The 23304-nt window shown below is 41.7% G+C and overlaps 1 protein-coding gene across 3 annotated transcripts in view; it reads left to right on the forward strand.

Annotated features, from left to right (window-relative positions):
* Window positions 1-23304, forward strand: part of lpgat1 (lysophosphatidylglycerol acyltransferase 1) — a 54253-nt gene that overhangs the window by 22071 nt on the left and 8878 nt on the right. For all 3 annotated transcript variants that reach the window (XM_037086260.1, XM_037086261.1, XM_037086262.1), the window contains 2 exons: window positions 42-321; window positions 8456-8582. In XM_037086260.1, coding sequence (XP_036942155.1) covers window positions 42-321; window positions 8456-8582 — 407 coding nt within the window. The remainder of the gene's footprint in view (window positions 1-41; window positions 322-8455; window positions 8583-23304) is intronic.

The following is a 23304-nucleotide window of genomic DNA, read 5'->3' on the forward strand; positions in this document are numbered from 1 at the left end:
GCATCATTTATTCACCTGAAGTATTTCCTTCCTCTCTACAGGGTAAAGCTCACCGAGACAAGCAGCTGGTCTACCTGAAAGATCACCTAGACAAATACTACCACAGCCGTGACAGGAAGTGGATAGTGCTGTTCCCGGAGGGCGGCTTCCTGCGCAAGCGGCGGGAAACCAGCCAGTTGTTTGCCAAGAAGAATTCCCTCCCCCACCTGACCCACGTTACGTTGCCACGTCTGGGGGCCACCCACGTTATCCTGAAAACCCTGTCAGCCCAACAGGAGAATGGCAGCGTGGGCGGCGAAACTGGGACCCCTAACCAGACAGGTAACCAACACACTCACACAGACACAAAAGTTTTCTCTGGCACAGGAATGTTTGTGGGATCTATTTGGATCAATGTGGTTTGTTCTATTTAGGACTGGGTTGTATTAGTGGTGTGTTTTTTAAAGGTGTATTGGGGTATTTTATGCCTTGATTGGAGAGAAGGGAGTAGATACAGGCAGGAAATAAGGAGAGGGATGGAGACATGTGACAGAGGTCCCCAGCCGCACTTCATTTCGATTGCATTGTCTGCACCTTAAATACTAAAGCCCTGTTTCTAGTAACCTTCAGTCATGTTGTGCCACGCTTTTAAAAGCGTTATCCATTAATTGTAATAGGGATTCATGATATACATAGACATATGGATGTTTTGCAGCCAATACAGTTAACAGAAAATGACCTGCTTTTCATGGCTGAAAAGATGACCATGTTTTAAAAGAAGTTCCTAATCTGTAGTTTATGTACACCTTAGGGTAAGAAAGATAACTTTATTGTAATGCAGCCTTTAAAACCAGGAAAACAAAACACTTGACCATGTCCCAACATCCATAATCTAAGAGGATATAAAGTTTAATATCACATAGTTTTGAATGTTTCACCCTGAAGTTGAGAGCTATGAATGAGTCTCCGGCTGAGGTCAGACTGCCTCCTGTTTGGCTTTAAATCTTATGTAAGTCTCACCTCCGTCATCATCTTAAACTGAGACAAAACTGCATATGCATACATGCTGGCAAAGCTTCAGCTGCTACTTTATTTGCTGTGAGGTGAAGACTTTTAATTTAACAGGAATATGGAACTAGCTGATCTTTTTTCTTTGACAGCCATTAATTCAAAATGTTAAATGGATTTTGAGTATACTGCATTTGGCCTTTGATTCACTGAACACACATGAAATTGGGATTGAATTTGAAGGTGTTCTTTGAAGATTTCTGGGTCTCAAAAAGAAAAATAGTTTTACTGGGGATGAAGAGTTTTTTCTTTACTTCACAGTCTCTGTGAACCCTCCTGCTTCGGTGTTCTGTAGTTTTTGATCAGAAATGGTCTCATGTTGGTTAGAGGGCTCGCAATGGAGCACGCTTCATACATGAAGCATTGAGTCGGTAGCTCTGTGTCCAACTTTCCTGTGGGAGTCCTGTTTTAAATGAAAGGTGACTGGTGGTAAGGATTGCCAAGAGAGGAAAGGGGTGATGTGCACAGAGGTGCCAGAAATTGCATCAAGGTCCCTGGAACCCCAGTGGTTATTTCCAGGAGAGTAATTTTTTCTGTCTGGAGACCAGCCCTAAATACAGCCAGTGAGCAGGAAGATAACTCTGCAATTAACGACCTTTCAGAGGCAAATTTATTTTTTGGTAACTTTGTTTCTTCTCTTTTTAAAATATCTTCCAGTTATTGCAAATAAAAACCAACATCAATAAAGCTTGGGAACTAAGCAGGGTCTACATTACTATCTCTAATGTCTTTATGCCTGTATTTTCATGAGAGAGATCCAGATATTAGTATCACCAGTAGCATCATCATTGTGCAGTAAACGTGATCCAGTAGTAGTGCTACCAAAAATTAATATATTTCAAGTTCTTTTTAAATTTTGTGTTAATCGGGACCTAATGTTTTGTCAACTAATAATAACTCAGCCAAAAAAAATGTATATTCAGAATTGCTCTAGATAATAAAAGTAATCATAATGATAATCATAAGAGTTAATTAGGCAGCTGTACACATTGTCGTTTTGATACCTCCTGTCCGTTTTCCAGTTATGAATCCCCTCCTCTCTACTTCTCTACATGAACACACAGCGGGACTCACCAGCAGCCGACAAGAATGACAGCAGATCAGGGCCGTCACTCTAATGAAAGAAGAAGACTGTATATTGTGCTTGACCATCAACATTGGCTGTAATAACTGACTCAGGGGTCTGAGTCAGTGTAGTCTCTCAGACAAAGACTGAAATTTCTGTTTCTGAAATTGAGAGACGAAGGTCGCCATGTTTTTTATGCTACCTGGAGCAGGGCCTTGTTTAAAGAGGGAGGCTTGTCCGCCCCTAAAATCTGGATGATGAAGGTTGGGTTGGACAATAGTGGAAAAACTGACATCGCTACATTTGGGTTCTCTGAAATAAGTATTTCTACCAGGAAAAAATACATGAAATTTCACCAGATCAGTTGAGCTCTATTTAGAAATAATGGTAAATTCTAGAGATGATTTGAGCGATTTTCTAGGGGAGTGCATTTTATCAAACAACCTGCCTTGTTCAATAAATTGAGCAAGACTGATTGTGATTGGTGGTTTGCTGTGTATACAGAGCCTACATGTCACAAGCAGGCAAGAAACTCCGAAGGTTTTTTGAGAAAATTTGCTTTACTTGAAGTTGCACGTCCTCTGATGTGGCTGTTGTGCATGCACACATTGCAGTGTTGATGGTAAAACGATATACCGTGCAACCAATGGTGGATTGATTTAAAAATACATTTTTGTGATTTCACTACACAAAATCATTTAGATAACTCTGTTTTTCGTTGACGACTATCTCAAGAAGCAGGTTTGCAGAGTTAAAATGGCCATAAACGTACACTTGCAATGAGTCCCCTTTGCCTGTGCACAGTCGGTTTACCCAGCGGATTCCTCTTGGCTCATGTTCAAAATCCATTTTAAGGGAGTGCTGTGTTTATAGTAATTTGGAGAGACTTTGGGCCTGCAGCATTATTGAGAACGTGGCTCAGGGACTTTAGCCTTCCACAAGTTTGCTAACACAGCTCTGTGTCCTACAGCCTCAGCACTAACAGCAAGATGCCGTCAGTTTATCGCTCTGCAGGACTGATTGTCAAACCAAAGGAGGACTATATCTTAATCGGCCATCGTAAAATGTAGGTAAAGACAGGCAAGGCTTGATTTTACGTGCTTAATTATGTGCTGAAGGTGCACGTTTCTCTTGTGGCTTTTCTGCTAATTTAGCACAAAGTCTTTCATCATCTCGTCAGTGTCAACAAACGCTGATGATAGAGGAGGTTTGGTTTATGATCTCTGGCAGGAGGGGGATATTTAAACATTTTAAGGATTTGGACAGGTTGGTCTTTTTCATGTCTGATCAAACATTATATTTTCCCTGTTTACTGTAGTTCCACTTCACACTGTGTCCTCTGTTCCAGCAGCTCAGGAGGAGGGGAGGCTGGTTGCTGCAGTAGGGCTTGTCCTTCCACTTGAATCTAGCTAATGGCATTAAGTCCTAGGGCAAGAAAAACACACACATACACACACACACACATACCCAGAAGAGTGCTATGTTCCTGGCTAGTGTGTGTGTGTGTGTGTGTGTGTGTGTGTGTGTGTGTGTCAGTGTGTCTGATCAAAGACACAGCTCTGTCTCCCTCTGACCCTCCCTGATGCTCTGCAGAGGTGCCCAGAGCTTGCTGACTCACTCAGAGACAAATGGGCCACTTGGAGAAAATAGGATTTGATGTAAATGTATGTGCCGCCGTGTATCACCCATGCAATGTCAGCCAGGCTATAGTACATTGCTCAGCGCGGATACAAGGCACATGGGTCACTGGTTGCCAGTGTAGTTCACAGCCAGCAGATAAGGCACCATGCACAGCTAAGACTGATAAGGTTTACGTGTTATAAAAGGGTATTTACAGTCGGCAGGTAAGCAAAGCTCACAGCTGTGAATCATTTAGGCTCCATGTGACCCAGATGTAAATGTGTTTGATAGCAACGCCCTTCCAGGGGCCGTTTTCATCCAGTCAGTGGGAGGGACAGGTGTGGGCTTCAAGTGTTGTAATTGGCCCTGAGAGTGGCCTGATGGAGAGCCAGATATTTGCCGGTGTGTTTCCTTCCTCTAACAGTTCATAGGAGGACAGGGCCTCTCTGATGTCATTTTAAATTACCACGGCTGCTGTTATTACAGTATTGTTTGTCACAGCCTATAGGGCACCAGCGATACCTTGGCTCAGGGCCGCGGTCTTTGGCTGGCCACCCACAGGAGACGATGGCTGCCCTTCAGCACACTTGGACAGAGATCTGGATCCAATTACCCACACAGGGAAGGCTGTGGTGTTAACCAGTCCAATCAATACCAAGGATGCCTATCAAGTCACTGTAACATTGGTATAAATGAGCCAGCAACCTGTGCCTCAGCTGCTGCTTTTTAGCTTTATTGGATGTCTTCTGAAGCCAGCATAATGCTAGGTAAACAGAGGTGTGCATTCTTGAAGGCCTTTTGTCATTCATGGTGTTTCTTGTAGGTGTACATCTCTGCAGAGAGCTAAACACTTTCAATAAAAGTTGAGGATAATTGTTGTGGGAAAAGTATCAGATGTTACAGACAACAGCTAGACCAAAGTTATTAGAAAAGGTGATTAGTCAATACTTGTGAAGTGAGTATCCTTGTTACTGTACTGTCAAATTAGTTCCACTGTCCCTCACTCCAGGAAGAAAACAACTATCACTAGTGAAAGATAAACAGTAGGTCCACAACAGCATTCACATAGAGAACATGACAGTGAAAGAAACTGTTGGGAGTAAAATGCTGAACAGTTCGCCCAATACTAATAAAAAGTTAATTTGCAGGTTGTTTTAGCAACACTTTAGCACAGACAGCTAGCTTAGTGAGTTGGTCCCTAATGTATTGCAGAAAAAACAAATTAACAAATGACAACTTGGTAAAACACAAAGCATGTAGTTTTGTATACTTGTGTAATAGTTTAACAAAGAAATTAACAAATTAAGTTTAAACTATCTCTTTGTTTAGTTGGGCATATTGGCTAAAACAGAGTAGGAGAGCATGGTCTATAGCAGAGGTGGATAATGTACAGTAGATTGAATTATCATGCTATATGTGTCTGATTTATAGGGATATGTGATAGTGTTTTATTTTAGGAAGTTCAGATACTGTAGATAAAAAGAATATATCAGAAAGGAATTTCAAAAAATCCATTATTGTTATAAAGCATTCTAGAGGCCTGTGCTATGAAAAGAGAGTTCAGCATACCCAGGATATCTTTTCATTGTCTGGCTTCACAGCCCCTAACAATCAGCAGTCACACAAAGTTGGTTATCAAGTCAATAAGCCAGCCCAGCCATGAGCACGTACACTTTAAACGGGAGGTGTTTGCCGTTTGTGACCACTCACGAACATTTCTGATTGGCAGCAAAGCAGAATATTTTAGAAATGTAAAGAAAACTTAGAGAAATAGAAACACAAGTAAAATGCATCATCAAATTGAAAGGCAACACGGTTACAATCGCCTAATGCAGAAAGAACAGCTGATAGAAAATTAGCAATAATGTGAATGTATAAACTTAAGTGCTTACAATACTTCCGACCTACTACTAGGGCACGAGTGGATCAGACTATAGTAACATTTATAAACTCCTGCAGTGTCAAATGGACTTTGGAAGAAATACAATAAAACATTGTTCTAAGCAGTACTTTTTTATCTGTTAAGTACAACAAGTAGTTAGTAAGTGCTTTAGTCTGTCTTTGATGTACAATATCAGCATGAAAATACACAATAACTTCAGCAACAGAGCAGGTTAGGTGTGCAGCATAAGGTGCCATTGCAATAAGACGTTAACAGCTGCTGTAGCCCTCAGTAACCAGGGTTCACACTGAAGTTACTCCACTTACCACAAGCCCTGCTTGCAACATTCCCAACAGAGGCTTGCTGTTGCCTAACTCTTTATTGTGTTCTCAGTAGCCCTCATTTGAAATGACTTTGAGGTTTTTTTTTGCTTCTGTGAAGTGTCTGTGTCTGTGTACCCTGAAGAGCACTATATAAAATAAATGTATTATTTAGAGCTGAAACGATTTCTCGATTACGAAGCAAAATAATCTGCCTCAAGGCTTCCTTTAATTCATATCACCCACGTCAGCCTGCTTAGCTCAGGGATCATTTTTCCACACGGACTGTTATTGTGGACACACACCACTATCTTCAAAATTGAGTTGGCGCGATGGCATAAAAGACAGAGAATGTCCAAAGTTTGGGATCATTTCACACTTAAAAAAGAAACCAGCTCACCAAGCGTCGCCAACGCAACGTAAACATTGATGTTAGCTAATTTAATGTAGCTACAATCGCTAGTTAGAGCGTATTTGTAGAGGCTGTAGCCTGATGTCAGTATGAGTAGATATCATGTTAAGATGTGGAAACTGATTTGTGTTAAATTGCAAGAGAGTTATAGCCTATTCCAAATAACTCCTTTATATACACACACACACTCTCATCTCGTCTCTCTCACTCTCCCTCACGCACACGTGCACACACAAACACGCACACACCCTAATTTTCGGTGTTTGGTTAGGTTTACACAACTGCTTGGTCTATTTAACAGGCCTGTCATTTTTGTAAGGCATTGGTATCGTTGTTTAATAATGCAAAATTATTTTTTATTTGATTAATTGATGGGATAATCGGTAGAATATTTGATTCTGAAAATACTGGAAAATCCGCAGCCCTAGTACTATTAGTAACCGTCTGTGTACACTCTTCTCCCCCTCGCCCCTATTTTTTTGTGAAAAGGTTGAAGTTACGGCCTGTTGGCAACATTCCCTGTCTTAACTGATGTTGACACTGACGTAGGGTAATGTGTAACATTGCTGATCGGTTGTAAAATTTAGCCCCTCCTTGTCACACAGACTGAATAAAGGAGCCAGTGTGCTCAGAGAGGGAAGTGCTGTGCTGCACAATAACAGCAGCCAGGGCTGTAACATTAGTCAATCAGTCAAATATGCTGCACTGCTTCCTATCAACCTCATTTAAAATGTGTACATGCTGACTGAGGCTGCCTGGTTTTTTCGCCTTTACATTTATTCAGTCGTAAGGAAAATTGAAGTGTTTAGTTAATGCACTGATTTGAGGTCAGATGTTAAGGCTGTTTCATATCCATGCGACAGGTCTGGGCAGGTTTAGAACAGCTTATCTCCAGTGTTGGATGTAGCATCTATCAGAAGTGAAGAAATATGGCTTTCAACATAACAACCAATGTGATGGTGGTGGATCAGCTATTGTCTCTCAAGACACCACGCCCAATATTGACACAATACTGTGGAGTCTGGGTCCCTTTTTGTTAAAGCCACAGCATACATCACACAGAAGTCATCCCAGCTTTAGGTCTGAATGAATAACAACTATGCCTAATGCTCATAAATACACACGTATGTTCACAGATGACATGTTTTTGATAAAGTGTTTAGCATTCCCTCTCCTATCAGTCATCTTACGCCTTCCTGTCACACTGCTTTTTCCCTTCTCCACCCGCCGTCCTTTCAGTCTTTTCTGAGGGTGAGACATTTAAGGCATTCATTTGGTGAAATAACATGATAATGAGGTGAAAACATTTCTTGTACTGTGACTCATAAACGTAGCCGCCAGCTAATTTCTGGGAAGTTTGGACTTCAGCCGGTCAGACTGTTTTCTACCAGTCACTTTGGCAGGTAACCAGCCTTCGTTTGGCTGCACTGCTGTCATATGAAAATGTCTTGGAAGCAGTCAGAGACACTATTCGGAAGCTGGACAGTCAGGGTTCAGCCTCTGTAATGGCATGGATCTGGCTTTTACTGTGGAGATTACAGCTCGGCATCACCACTGATTTCCTGATTTGATTCCGATTCACTAGGTTGCGATTTGTTTGATTGTTCGATTTCATTTAGATATGAAAGGGATTGAGAGAACTAAGGCTGTCAATTGTACAAGGAGCTCTTTTAATCCTGGTGTATTTTGTATTGTATTATATCTCCATCAAGAATTGAATTAAATGGCTTCAGAAATGTGTGGTTGTACGACTTCAGTTTTTGGTGACATTTTTTAAAGAATTAGACGTTAAAATTAAAGTAATGAGATTATATTTCAACAAAATAAAATAACAGGAAAAAAAGAATTGCTCCTGTCTTATATAGCCTTTGTGGTATTGAATAAAGATTTCTGAGTTTACAAGGTGCACTTGATGAAGTCATGAAGTCCTTCTCCCTGCGACATTGGTGTGTGAAACTCTGACACCGACATTTCTGTAAACCTAGCAGTGGTGTGGATTATGAGTGTATGTCAGACCTTAAATACTGGTTGATTATATTCTAATCTAAATCCAAGTTTTTCTAAACTCTTTTCTTTCTTTTTCTTTATTTGCTTTTCTTCCATGACAGGTAATAAACGTAAAGGCCTGCAGTGGGTAATAGATGTGACCATAGCTTACCCCAAAGCAAGACCCATGGACATCCAGACCTGGATCTTCGGCTACAGGCCTCCCACAGTCACACATGTACACTACAGGTAGGAAAAAATACATGTTGGTCAAAACATTGACGTTTCCATCGAAGGTTTTCAAAACTGTAATTTGTCATTCACATGAGAGTGGAACACCAGAACCATTACTACTATGCAAATGTGTTGTTGCGCAGCCAACATGCAAAGAGACTGCATCACATGGAAACCACATTACATCATGAAATAAGTTCAGCATGAAGGTAGTAGTTCTGACTTGTAGATTCGAATAATTAGCTTCTTGTCATTATTGCTAATTAAATGGAGGATCTATCTGTATCCAAGTCCTCACAATAACTCAGAGAGAAACATGTATTGAGTACTGTGCGAGTCCCTTCACAGGTCTGTCATAGACTCTCAGAAGTCGTAAATGCCCTTTTGGCACAAAAAGTAAAGAAATCATGAAAGTACAAATATACAAATACAGTATATAAATATGCTACAAAAGCTTAAAAATGCATTTTAAAAGTGCTTGAATTTGAATGTGGTAAAAGGCATAAGAACCCTATCAAAGGATGTTTCAGCTTATCATGTGAAAACTTGAGAAAACAAAAGTACAAGCTATAATAAATAGTATCATCGTCCTGCATTCTCTAGCTAAGAATATCACGTCTTTTGCAAAGCGAAGTACATTTGCTCCTCCGTATTGTCCTGCTGTCAGTGCCCTCCAGGTCCCCTCCCATGCTAATCCATCCACTCGAGGATGTGATGAAGGTGGGCCAGGATTAGATTGTCTGTGGACTGGGGTCAAGATAAATGTGGCCCTCTGTGTCTTGACAGGGTAGATCAGCAGGGAGGTATACAGGCTTAAGCAGAAGTTGTCAGGTGGAAGTCATCTTGACCTTTAATCCTTAATCCTTTCTTTCTGACAAGGCTCGTGTGGAGGGGGGGGCTCTCACGTATGTGCATGTTCACCTCTGGGTGCAGAGTGGGATAGGGCAAAGTAAAAGGTGATTTATGAACCCCTGGCTCGCCGGCTTCTCTCCGGAGGCATCTCTGCTCACTTGGACTAAAGCTGAGGACTCATTAAGTCTGTAATTAGACGAGCAGAGGATGCACCAGTCCCAGCCCACCTCGGGGACTCTCTAATCAGCCATTGACACAATCAGCTTCCCTCGCTTGGTCAGCATCTCTGCAGCCTGGGGATGAACAGGGAGGCACCCAACCAAGCTGAAGGCACAGCTGTTGCTGTTACAAGTGTGCAGACTCAGTTCCAGCCGTGTAGATGACACAGAAGTTAGGCTCATGCTGGTACAGGTGCCGAGTCAACAAGAGGATTAATCTGCTTGCTGATCAAGGGAACACTGTGGGGGTGTGAGCAATGTGATGCACTTTTGGTGATGCACATAGCAGAGGCGGCTAGACAAGTGTGCCACCCCATGACAGTGTTTCTGCTGTGTCAGTTTAGGACAGCTTCTACTGTGAGTGCAGCATCATTTCAACCAGCGTCACTAGAAAAATAATCGAATGTGAAATTGTGCGATTTTGTCAGCAAAAGCTCCAGTACACAGCAATTTAAGACCTTAGCTGTTAGGTTCAGGCATTGTCAGAGCAGAGGCTGCGTTAGAGTTTCTCATTGTCCATGATTCTGATGAACGGAGTCGTAAAAATTCTCTTATATTCTAATATTATCTGTCATTTCAATCTTTAATTTACATTTTTTTAATGGTCGAAACACTTAGTTAATAATATTCATTGACAGCTTATTTAATATGTAGAAAAAACTACAATTTTACAGAATTAGGTCATCACAATTCAAATATGAACAAACCATCTACAAGAAAGTCCAAGTGGACTCGAACTAGGTTGTGCAGTTTCAGCGTGAGGAAACCCATTAATGTAGACCGTGATTGTTGTAAGGTTTTGCGTCTTTGCCACAAGCAACTTCTCATGGCAGTTTAGATTTCATTAGGAACTCACACTGGTAATTAAAGCCTCCAGTGTAGATTTTACAAGTCAGTTAAAAACAACGGTCGAAAACACAGGGTATTGTGCGTAAAAGTACACACAAAAAACATAAGAAAAGATGTGCTTTGAGCCCAGTGGGAAATGTTCAACCACCAAAAGACTTCTTATTAAATCAAGGAGAAGTAGTAGGTGACTGACATCGAGGGCATGTAAAGGACATGATGGAAAATGTGGAGAAATAAAGCAGGAGATATAAGAAAGCCAGGTGGTTAAAAGCCTTGTAGGTAAGGAGGACTTTGAAGTGAGACATTTTATCCAATTTCATAGATCTTGTCGGAAAGCTCCCTTTAGTAGGCTTGAGTGAAGTGCATTATAGAAGACTGTCCTAGATTGTGTGAAGGCATGTATGATTAATGTTGGATTATTATATAGGATGTATTTGATTTATTTCATGAAAGTGAAAGAAGGCAGTTTGTGTTTTATGCTGGACGTGTGGCTTAAATGTAAGAGAGGGAGCAAGTACTGTTACTGGATTTTAATGTTGTGCAGCCATTAAAGTCAATGGACAAAAGTGAAGACAAATCTATTTCTGATTTAATGAGTCTTGGCCGTTGGTTGTAGTGTTTTGGGAGGAGAAAACTGTGTAGAAGTCGTCACCGCCGTTACCTTCTTTGTTTGAAAGTGTGTCTGTCTTAATGCCACCGAACTCGACAAACACAAGATTGGGTCGGTCAAGGATTTTGAGTTCTCTAGGGAAGTCAGTGAATGTTACAAATGGGTCATTTCACCAAATTGCAGCACTCATGCCCAAATTGAATGAAATTGGAGGTCAAAACATTTATCCTAATAATAAAGATGAGAATTTTAATAGCATTGTGATTCCTTGGGAGGCACAATTCAAATTAAAAAGCAACCTGATTGAACCAGTTTTCAATAATATCCAACATATTTGGGGTAAAAGTTTTGCATCAGGACTGTGAGCTATGAACTATTTATCAATTACAATTTAATCAACAACTACTTTAACAGTTTTTTTAAGAAAACTGAATTAAACATTTCCTGATTCTTAAATGTGAATACCTTCTTTTTTCTTTCCACTTCTGACAGCAAACTGAATATCTCTGAGTTGTTGACATGGCAAGACTTCGATGCATGTTGTCTGGTAGCTAAACATCAGCTGTAGTCTTCACGGTGTGTTCAAGTCCAACAGTTTAACAGAAGACATGAAGTGTTTGATCATCCTGTGCAGTTGTTTCGGTGTTACAAGGCTCTAAATCAGACCGCTTCTATGTGAACTGACCTTGATGATAGACCGCCGTCCTCCTCCTGTGTTATCTTTTTTTACGGGGGCTGTATAGATTACTACTGCGCCTGAGCCTCCTCTTAAATACAGGCAGCTGAGAATTGAGTAATATTCTAGATGAATCCACACTGAGCACCCTGCACTTTTTTTTTAATCCATCCACCTCCCTCTTTCGCTCACTGCCTCCAGTCCTCACCCCTCAGCCTCACCCTCCCTCGCTGTGTCTCCTGCCCTCTCCCCATATAATCTCAGTCTTCCAGATTGCAGCATCATAAGCCCTCTGTGAATGGCAGATGGGAGAGCTAGGTGGGCGTACAGAGGCCGAGTGAGGGCAGTAGTGGGTGTTAAATACGTTGAAATCCTTTTCTTTTAAATGCACCTTCTCCTCTTTTTTTTTTTTTTGCTGCTGTGTGCGTTTCTAAAAGCTGCTGTTTGGAAAATATCTGAGAGGTGACGTGATTTATGGAGTCTGAGTCTGCCTGGTCATCACATGGATGCTTTCAAGCTGCACACCTGGCTTTCCCTCCGTGACCAGATATTGCACAGAATTGTTGAGCTTGCAGCCGAACCGCTTTCTCAAGATATCTGAGATTTTCCTTTTCTCTAAGCACTTTGTAGAAAGGGTTGCAAAGTCACTGAATGTAAGAAATGTTACCGAGGGTCATTCCACACCTCACCCAGGATCAATATCTCCTACACCTATGTTTTACCTTTGAGTGTAATGAGTGCCTAATGAGAGATGGTGTCTTGGGATAATGAATGAGTAGAGGGGCTTTTTTTTTCCAAAGCCTTCAGTCTTTAGAGGACATTTGCTACCATATAAAGCCATTAAAGGAGCCATCCCCCACCCATATTCTCTTCATTTGGTGGATGTCCTCCTTGGGAGGTGTCAGAGTTCAAAGCAGAGGTCTTTCAAAAGCACAGAAATGTCTTCCTTAAAAGAAGCCGTACAAAAAGTCCAATCTGTGTTTACAAAAGTCTTACATATGTTTGCCTTGCCTGCCAAAGAGAGTAATGCGAGTTATAAGATGTTTTTGTGTTCGACAGTGGGCGTCAGGAGACGTTATACACCTATAAACTAAAAGTAGATTGTTTTGACAGCGTGTTGTGCATGCCGGAGGCTGCTTAATCCTTCTTTGTGGCGTTTCACTCGGCACCATTAGACCTGAAGACCTGAACACTGTCTCTACTGCAACGTAGACAGGCTACAAACCTTGAATAGGCTTGAATTTTCATTAAAATTGCTGCAAATACCCAAATTGCAGAAGGTGCAAACTTTTTGGTGACACTCAAATGTGTAACAAAAACAGCATGAAGCATTATAGTGCTGCAGAGATTAATCTTGTTCCCCAGATGTAAGAAAAGATGTTTGTTTGATACAGAACCAAGCAAATGTCACATCATGATTTTTAAAAAATTTCAGTAAGAAAGATGCAAAAAAGATGATTCCTACTAATTGTGAATCATATCACAATATCTGTCAAAATAATCTGCATATGATTTTATAACCGTACTGCAGTGCAGCTCAGCCCTGGACTTAAATGACTAATAATTTTCAATTGCTTAAAGCATTCAACTATTTCCTGCAGCTTGTTTGGGTTCAGATTTTTATGTACTGCTAAGAAGTAAAGAGAACAAAATCCAATGATAAATAATTAGGGCCTGAGGTCTGAACTGTATGTAGGTCCTCTTGAAATGCATTTAATTATTTTTCTGTCTTTCTACGCCTAAAGTAAATAAAATTTTTGTTTGGAACCAACTTGTCTAAAAAGTGTTTTTGAAAATTAGAAAGACGAAGCCGAAACAATGGTTGTTTTTTAGTTGATTTGTATGTAAACTGGCTGAAACCTTCATGCTAAACTGTGAGGATGCACCAATCCGATGTGACACATTCATATTTTGCCTGATGCAGACTTTGTTATGAGAATCATGTATCGGCCATGACCGATCCACATTTTTTTTTCTTGTGTTTTTTAGAAACTCAGTGTTTCCCACTAGAATTTACATTAACTGCTTTGCTTCAGGCTGTTTTTAGTGTTACAGCAATCCCTGTCCTCTTGTTAGCTTGCATAAAATGGACAGCAACGATGAGTTTCACACAGTTTTGTATCCAGTCTTAAATTTGGAAATCGGGAAGGCTGACATTGAATTGACACAGCATAAATCTTGTGTTTGGGTACGAATCTGTATCAGGGTGTAAAAGGTTGGACTGGTGCATTTGTTTACGTGCAGATTCTTTTTACTTTTTTTGTGATCAACTTTTTTTATTGAAAATGCACAGTATATATATGTCAACATCATATACATACATCAATAAGTGCAAAACAAAACAGAGACATATATATTCAGGGCTGTAACAATATTGAAAAGTTTTTACATTTATACAAACATTTACCACCCCATTCCCCCCCCCCGCCCCTCCCCCCCTCCCCCCCATACACACACAACCCTCCCTCCCCCAGGCGACTTCGTATGAACCTCCCAACCAGGATCTCTCTCGAAATGAATAAATAAAATAAATATACAATATAAATATATTCAAAATAAAATTCAAGATCGGCCGTGCTGCACCCTTTCTTTAACTAACTTATGTGCTGCCTCCCAGCCCTGCAAAGTCTTATGGCTGGCACCATGCATACGGGCAACAGACCATTCCATCAGGACAATTTCAAGAAATGAGTTGGCCCATTGCCGCCAGGCCAAGGAATGTGGTGGTTGCCATCTAAGGGCCAGCATTTTCTTGGCGGCTGTGAGACCAGCCCATAGAATGCGTCTATGTTGCAGGGACAGATTTAAAGCAGAGTCATCATTAAGCAAAAGTAAGGCTGGGGAGACTGGGATCTTGATCTTGAGAATATCACTTAAAGTGAGAGATATTTCTTTCCAGAAACCAACCACACCGGGGCACTCCCAATAAACATGCAAAAACGACCCCTGGACATTAAGTGAACAAAGATCACAATTCGGGGATGTGGCAATCTTCATAGCATAACGTCTTCTGGGGGTGAGGTACATCCTGTTAACATATTTATAATGTATTAACTGGTGGTTGGGGTTTTTAGAAGTGCCACAAAGGTTTTTCCACACTGTATCCCAGCAAATCTCTCTGTCGTTAACTTCATTTAAATCTCTCTTCCAAATGCCCTCTACTGGTAAGGATTTATGGGGTCCAGAAAGGAATTTGTAAAGTTTAGAAACCATCCCCCGTGTAGGTCCTATAGAGGCAAGCAACTTACGTAGAGGGTGTGTGGGAAGAGCTACTCCCCAAGGGACACCATATGCCCGCATAGCTGATCTTAATTGCATATAAAAGAAAAAGGATGAACCCGGAAGACCAAATTCTGCTTGTAGATCGTTAAAAGCTCGTAAACCATGGACGTTATATAGATCCTTTAGTATGTTCACTCCTCTATTCTTCCAATGCGGAAATGAAAAAGGCATATTACCAGTAAGAAGTGAGAAGTTATTGAAAATGGGTGTGTGATTATGCCATTTATGATCAGCGCCAACGTGCCTCATTGCAGTACGGTAAGATGTAAGTAAAAATGAAATAACAGGGCCTAAACGTAATTTGGCTTTTTGCAATGGTATGTTAGCATACACCAAGTCTTGCAACCTGTGGGGTAGCGCAACATTCTCCTCAATTGGTCTCCAAGAAACAGCGGAACTCGGGTCGAACCATGTAGATAGGGGGCGTAGCACATAGGACCAGGAATAGATTTTAAAATCTGGGAGAGCTAGCCCCCCTTGATTCTTGTCTCGCTGAAGAGTCGTGAGTTTTATGCGAGGCCTTTTTCCTTTCCATATAAACTTAGAGACCAATGACTGGAGTTTATCCCAGTATCCCAAAGGGGGAGCGAGAGGGATCATGGAGGAGTAAAAATTAACACGAGGGAGTATGTCCATTTTAATTATTGCTATTCGGGCCTGAAGAGAGTTTGGAAGATTCGACCAGCGCTCAAAGTCCCTCTCGATCTGGCTATATATACCTTGAAAATTTTTTATTGCTATAGACGATGTGGAGGGAAAAATTCGAATTCCAAGATATTTAAAGCTTTTGACTACTGGTATATGGGAGGGCAGGGGAACCTGATGCGCAGCTGGATTTAAATGCATCAGTGCTGACTTATTCCAGTTAATTTTGTATCCAGAGAGTGAGCTAAACATATCAAAGGAGGAAAGCAAATGTGGGATTGAGGAACCAGCACTGCCGACATAAAGAAGAATGTCGTCAGCGTATAAGGAAATACGATGCTCTGTGTTACAAAAAGTGATAGAATGTACTGATGGGTGCAGTCTTATTTTCTGCGCCAGCGGCTCGAGGGAAAGAGCGAAAAGTAATGGTGAAAGGGGGCAGCCCTGACGAGTGCCCCTCAATATTGGGAACTGGGCAGAGCAGACATGGCCTGTGCAGACCATTGCTGAGGGATTTGCGTACAAAACTTTAACCATATTGATGTAATGCAAACCTAGCCCAAATCTGTCCAACGTTGTCCAAAGATATTCCCATTCTAACCGATCAAACGCTTTTTCAGCGTCCAACGATAGGACCGAGCAAGGAGAATCGATACTACTAGATGCATGAATGATGTGTAACAAGCGACGGACATTGTCAGATGCTAGGCGAGTTCTAATAAAACCAGTTTGGTCATTGTGTATGAGCTTTGTAAGATGTATTTCCAACCGGGTTGCAAGTACTTTTGCATATAGTTTAACATCCCCATTCAGGAGGGAAAGAGGTCTGTAATTACCACATTTAGTTAAATCTTTGTTCGGTTTGGGCAAGACTGTAATTATAGCAGTATTAGTGCTGGAATTAAACGCACCCTTATCAATGGCCATGTTAATCATATCCAATAATGGTCTGCCCAAGATATCCCAGAAAGTGAGGTACAGCTCCGGTGGAATTCCATCCCACCCTGGGGATTTGCCCTTTTTCATATTAACGAGAGCCTTCCTCAACTCTTCTAGCGAAATGGGGGTATTGAGTGATTCTGATTCGTTATCGGACAGGGAAGGTAGATTGAGATCCTGAAAAAAGTCTGCACACGCTTGCATATCAAGGGAAATTTCAGATTTATAAAGAGATGAGTAGAAAGATTTAAACTCAGAGTTGATATCAACTGGATTGCTTAGGGTACGGCTAGGTGTTACGATGGCTGTAATATTTGAATATTTTTCATGGGTTTTCAGTCTTAAAGCTAAAAGGTGGCTTGGTCTGGCATCATTGAAATAATATGTTCTTCTGGTCCTGTGCATCAAAAACTCTGCCCTACGTCTTAACAAAGAATTCAATTCAGTTCTTGTCACAGCTATTCTGCCTTGCACTGCATCAGAATATGTGGCCCGTTGCTGCACCTCTAGCTCGGCGAGCGCATTCTCCAGTTCAGTTATCTTGTTCAGTCTGCTCTTATTAAGGTGGGATGAAAATGAGATTGAGGAGTCCCTAATACAGCCCTTTATAGCGTCCCATAAAAATCTAGGATCATCCACTGAGCCTGCATTAACATCTATAAAAAAGTTTAGCTTCTCCTTCAGAAAAGTGCAGAAATCATCATTTTTGAGAAGTGAGACGTTGAACCGCCAACGTGGGGCTCTTGGTGGTGTACCTAGGAGTGTGAAGCGCGCTGCAACAATGCCATGATCCGATAAAGAACAAGGCTTAATAACAACATCATGTATTTCAGAAAGGGAAGTAGCTGAGGTTAAAATATAATCTATTCTGGAGAAGCTCTGGTGTCTAGCTGAATAAAAAGTGTACTGTTTGGATGTGGGGTTGATAGAGCGGTACAAGTCTGTTAAGCTAAATGCTGACAGAAAATTCTGAAAGTCTTTTGATGCTTGTAACTGTGTGGCCGTGGAGCGCTGAGTAGATTTGTCCAATATCACATTTGCATAGCAGTTCATGTCAGCACCGAGAATAAGTGAGAAGTCTTGTAGGTGCACTAAGACTTCTGTTAATCTGGGAAAGAATTCTGATTCATATTGGGATGGAGCATAAACTGATATAAAAGCAAATTTGCGTCCAGATATAATAGTCTTAATGTAAGAGATCCTACCATCCTCACTGCCAAATTGACCAAGTACAGTTATTGAGAGGTTACGTCTCAGTACCACTAGAGATCCCCTAGTTTTGATGTCCAGTGACGCTGAGGCGGCCACATGATAGTGTTTATTTGAAAATCTGCGGACATCTATAGTTCTTAAGTGGGACTCCTGTATAAAGGCAACGTCCACATGTTGTCTACGTAACAGGTCTAAGCAGGCTGTGCGCTTAATTTGACCATTCAGCCCATTTACATTCCAGCTGATTACATGCATACTACACATGGTGACCAATGGAGGCTGGTATCGTGATACAAGATTAGGGTAGAGTAGAGACTACCTATGTTGCAGTTGACCGACCAAAATGTAAAATTAAAGTGTTGAGAGAGATCCATCCCACCCCAAAACCCCTGTCGCCATGAACCCGCCACCCTCAAAAGAACAAGAGAGGGCAAAAACACAAACACCCACAAAAAAGTAAAAAAAAAGAAAAAACAAAAGCAAAGTTTTACTCCTCCTAGGGAGCCTGACTTCCCCTCCATGTTGGACCTGTGATCCTCGAGAGGCGTGTTCCTTCCCAGCTCGCGCACAGGTCCCCCCCACCCGATAACAGATTACAGTTATATCATATCATATCACAGTAATGATCATAGCGATTGTAACTGAGCTACCCAGAATGTACAACCATGTGGTAGCCTGGGTTATCAGTACTAGATGCAACTAAAACATGGCTGGTAAAATTATAACAGTAGAGTTGGCAGCATGCCAAGACTATATCAACAACCTTCCTTTTAGAAAACAGAGTTTGGTCTTAAACAAAAATCAAAAAGAGACCTAGTAACAACAATAACATAAATCCCTGGCATTCTGCAGATTTGTGGAGTCAGTATTTCTTCTTTATTGGGAACAGAGAGCGTGATATAAGCCAGCTGGACTCATTCATAATATGCAGAATTTGAATCCAATGAATGAAACAGAGTATGTTTACAAAGCATTTAGTTAAAGTAAACAGCTGGTTGGATTACCTGTTTAGTGAAACTATTCACCGAGGGAGTTGATGAAACCTTTTACCTCCCTTGGGGTGTTGAAAAAGTGGCTCACTCCTCCTCGCATCACCTTGAGTTTTGCAGGATAGAGGAGAAAAGTGCGAAAGTTCAGTTTCTGCAGAGCGTCCATTGCCTCGGAGAAGGCCAGCCTGCGTCTGAATGTGTGCGGGCTGTAGTCCGGGGTGAAGCGGATGGTTCTTCCCTCCATCTCCACTGCTGCGCCGCGCGCCGCTTTCAGGATCTTATCTCTGTCAGTGAAGCGCAGTAGCTTGAAAATGATGGTGCGAGACACAGGTCTGCCATTTGCGTCTTCCTTCGGAGCACCTAAACGGTGCGCGCGCATAATTTCAACAGGTCCCAGATTAGGAAACCACCGTGGTATGGCATCCGTCAGGAAAGCAAGAACATTCAGTGTCTCTGCGCTTTCAGGGACTCCATGCACACGTACATTGTCTCTGCGCGACCTGTCTTCCATGTCGGCAATTTTGTCCTCCAGCTGTGCATGTTTTTCTGCCAATTTGCTCACCGATGAAGAGAGCCGACTGTCCATCTCCTCCACACGGTTCTCGTCCTTCTCCATATAGTCCACACACTTAGAAATCTCAGCCTGCATGGCAACCATCTCGCCGCGGAATACCGCGACCTGTGCATCCACCAGAGCTTGTGTCTTGTTAGTCAGCTGAGACACCACGTCTTCCACGAGTGTGGGGATAGCCTCTTTGATAGCTTCTGCAACTGCTACCTTAACTAGCGCGGCGAGCTCCTCGTTGTCGGCTGAAAAGTTTGTCGTTTTTTCCAAACTTGCTGCCATCGTCACATTGTCGGCGGAAGACGGCCGAATTGTAGTCGGCTGTTCATTTGTTGTTTTATTCGGACTTGTTGTCGCCACGCTAACGGCTGAAGGAGATGTTGCTGGCTGTTTGTTTGTCGTTTGTTTCGAGCTAGCTGCCACACCGACGGCTGGACGAGGTGTTGGTGGCTGCCTGTTTGTCTGTCCCCTCGAATTTGGCATCTCAATGTGCACAAAACTTCCACAAGACAGAAAAAATTAACCGAGAGCGCAAAAAGTAGCGTTGGATATGAAAATAATGCTTAAATATTGAGGGGTTCTGCGGAGCGACGAAGCGAAGCGTCTACATCCCTCGCGATGGTCACGTGACTCCGATTCTTTTTACTTTTAATAAGAAAACAGAACTTTAATAGCTCAATCGTAGAGCAAAACGACTGTATAAGAAGAATATTCTTTTCACTGAACACTGTTTACGAAGCTCACTCTATAAAGTCAGATAAAAGAAGTGAATTACAACTTGTAGTGTTTCGTTTTGTAATATAGTGGAGTATAAGTATAAAGTAGCATAAACTGCAAACGGTTAAGCCTTGCAACTTAATGTTAACACAGCCCATGCGTAAATGTTTCCGAATATGAAACACTGATTTAAAAAGCAGAGATGATAATTATTTGTAGACTTGTATTCAAATCTGTTCTTGTGTCAGCGTCTGACTTCTTCACAGTGACCTGCAGCATGCACCCTTATAAACAGCAGGGTGTTCTGGCATCTGTGTGACAGTTTGTTTTGTGCCACATAGTCCAGATCCTCCTGTGACAGTGGTCTCATGGCCCCTTACTTTTGACCTGTGCACTAATAAGAGGTCGATGCTCCCATGCTAGACTGTTATTAACCTCTTCCCTGCTTATCCCGCGCCATCCGTCTCTCATCCGTGTCCTGAAATCACAACCTTGAGTCAGAGGCATATGGTCAAAGTGACCAGGTAGAGTGTGCTGCTGCCACGTTGACACAGACGTCAGGGTGGGCATAGTGTTTGCTCACCGCTCATGTGATTGCTCACGATTACTTTCATATCAGTACTTTGGTCATCATCCCTTTTTAATTCTTGACTATTTAGTTTTCGCGCTGACTTTTACAAACTAACAAATAGGTATGAACACGAGGCTACCTGTACTGAAGCTGCTCTCAACAGTGCTTCATGAACTCACAAGGAAAGTCAAACTTTGGTGAGTGGCAGCCTGTCAAACAACGCCTCTTGTCAATTATTATATACTTAGAACCTTTTATATACTTTGGTGTGCCAAAATTCTGAAATAACTGATCATTAGCATTACTGTTCGACACTGCAACTTAACTCAGCAGCTCAAAACTGGTGATAGAGGGACAAAAAGAGGACAATACAGAGACATTTTGTACCATAATAGCTGCTGTGTGACCTCTATTTTTTACTCTTTTTGCACTTTTTATTGGGCCTGCTAGAATACCACTGAAAGGCTGTTTCTCTGTATTAACTTGGAAAATCCCCACACTTATTTGATTACGTGTTACTGCGGTTAAAGTATTCTCCTTTTTAAATTGCATCGCTCTGTCAGAGAGATTGATTTCTTAGCTCACAATCAGAAGATTGTTTTAAGAGACGTTACACCAGAGCCTTCAGGAGGCTTCGGCTCGTTTGTTCGGTTGACAGCTTTCACACCAGGCTAAATGAATTGAATCAAGCTAGAAAACCATCTGGAACTACTGTTGTGTTTTTGTTTATGTAATAGTTTGATGACATTATCACTGCAAACAAACCAGGACAGAGATGGGATTTTCCCCCTAACAGTTGTTTACTTTAGGATTAGCAGAGCGTCCACATCTGCTGGTCTTGACACACTTAAAGTAAACATTGACTTTTCCTCCCATGACTTGATTTACCCGACCAATTCAGGGCTCACATTTCTAGCCACTTAATTACTGAGTCATCACATGGTCATTAGTGAGCAGCTGATTATTACCTTCACACCAAAGTGGGTTATTTACTTAATTTTAAAGAAATAGTAGGGTAGTTGTGGTGGTCGTCCTTAGAAACATCCATTTCCATTTTAGCTTGTCTCTTTTTCTGACTAAACTCTGGCTTGAATTGGTGACACACCTGCACTAATTGTAGAGAACGTTCAGTAACTTGGACAAGATGTTCTTTTGGAGTGTTTATTCAGGCCCCAAAAACCAGGATATGATGTTTACATGCTCCAAAGACCTGATGCACATTGTGCACTGATGCCGTTGTCAGCCGTTCAGCAGAAATCGTAGAACATAACAAAATTCTTTGATCAGCACACAGAATACTGATAGACAATTTGACAGCTCATTAGAAGACAGTAATCAATCAAAAGTCAATTTAAAATTTAATTGGGAAGAAATTTTTATATGACGTTAGTGAGTTTGTATGTAAATGTGCTGGTGGAGAATCTGATGTGTCCGTCGTTCTGCACCAAACCACTTCCTGGAACATAAACAGCCTTAAAGCCAGAGAGGAAGTAGATTAAAGACTAAATGGAGCAATTAAAGCGTGGACTCCTACCGCCCCTCAACTCCTCTCTGATTGCAGATAAGCACTGGGCATTCTGCAAGCAAAGAGCCACTAAGAGTCATGTGGAGTGTGTGGTTTATTTAGTGAAAGTATGCTAGGACATCAATCCAGTGTAGCACAAATTGCCCTCCCAAACGTTCTTACTAAACATATTTTACTGATTCTTTATTAGTTGCTTTAGCTGGTCAGTCTGATTCTGACTCCACAGGGACATTGAGAGAAAGAGCTCAGCAGCAGTTTGGGATTTGGAGCGTCATTGCACATAAATGAAAACCTCTTTCTCAACCACAAAATTTTTATCTCAACTAGAAAGGGACATGAAGCAGGACAAGAGACTTATTTTCAGTCCCCGAGCCGCACTGCCCGCTAATCTCAATATTCACCTTTTGCAACATTGTGCCTGAGAGTAGGCCTCCCAGGGCGCCTCTTTGTTTCTCAAGATTTCATAGCCAGAGAGATTTAGGGCCTTACAGAGTCCCCAAACAATGAGTGGCACCGCTCCAAAGAGGCCTGTTGAGTGGACAGACTTTTCCAGCTACAGTCCCAAATTAATTAGCTTCCCAGCCTTGTTAAAAGAGGAAACAATATCTCGAGAATAAGAGCTGCTCAGAGATTAAATGATTCGAACAAGGCGGTAAATATGAAGGATAGAAAACTTCCCTTCAAAATGTCTTTCTTCTAATGAATAAACACACGGACAACTGTTTTGTCTTCTGTTCACCAGAGCACAAAATATCCACAGGTGTTGCTGCATCACCCGCACAGGTCAGCACATGCTAACAGTCTGATGTTTAAGGTTATTGACAGGAGAAACTGCAGCTCTCTCACAGCTGTCTATCTGTGTGCCGGGTGTCAGGTTAACAAGCAGACCACTGCCAAGTGGGTTAGGGTGGAAATGAGAGCGCGGACGTGGCCCCGCGCCAGCACATCAGCACCAATTCCTCACCAGCACGGGCCACCACCATCACTACTGTACACTGTTACGCACGCCGCTGTGGCTCCCGGCACAACAAATAGAAATACAGCCATACTCATCTTTCTTCTCTCTCAGCGCAATATTGACACTGTA

This window comes from Acanthopagrus latus, chromosome 22 (assembly GCF_904848185.1).
Source record: "Acanthopagrus latus isolate v.2019 chromosome 22, fAcaLat1.1, whole genome shotgun sequence".
Lineage (NCBI taxonomy): Eukaryota > Metazoa > Chordata > Actinopteri > Spariformes > Sparidae > Acanthopagrus > Acanthopagrus latus.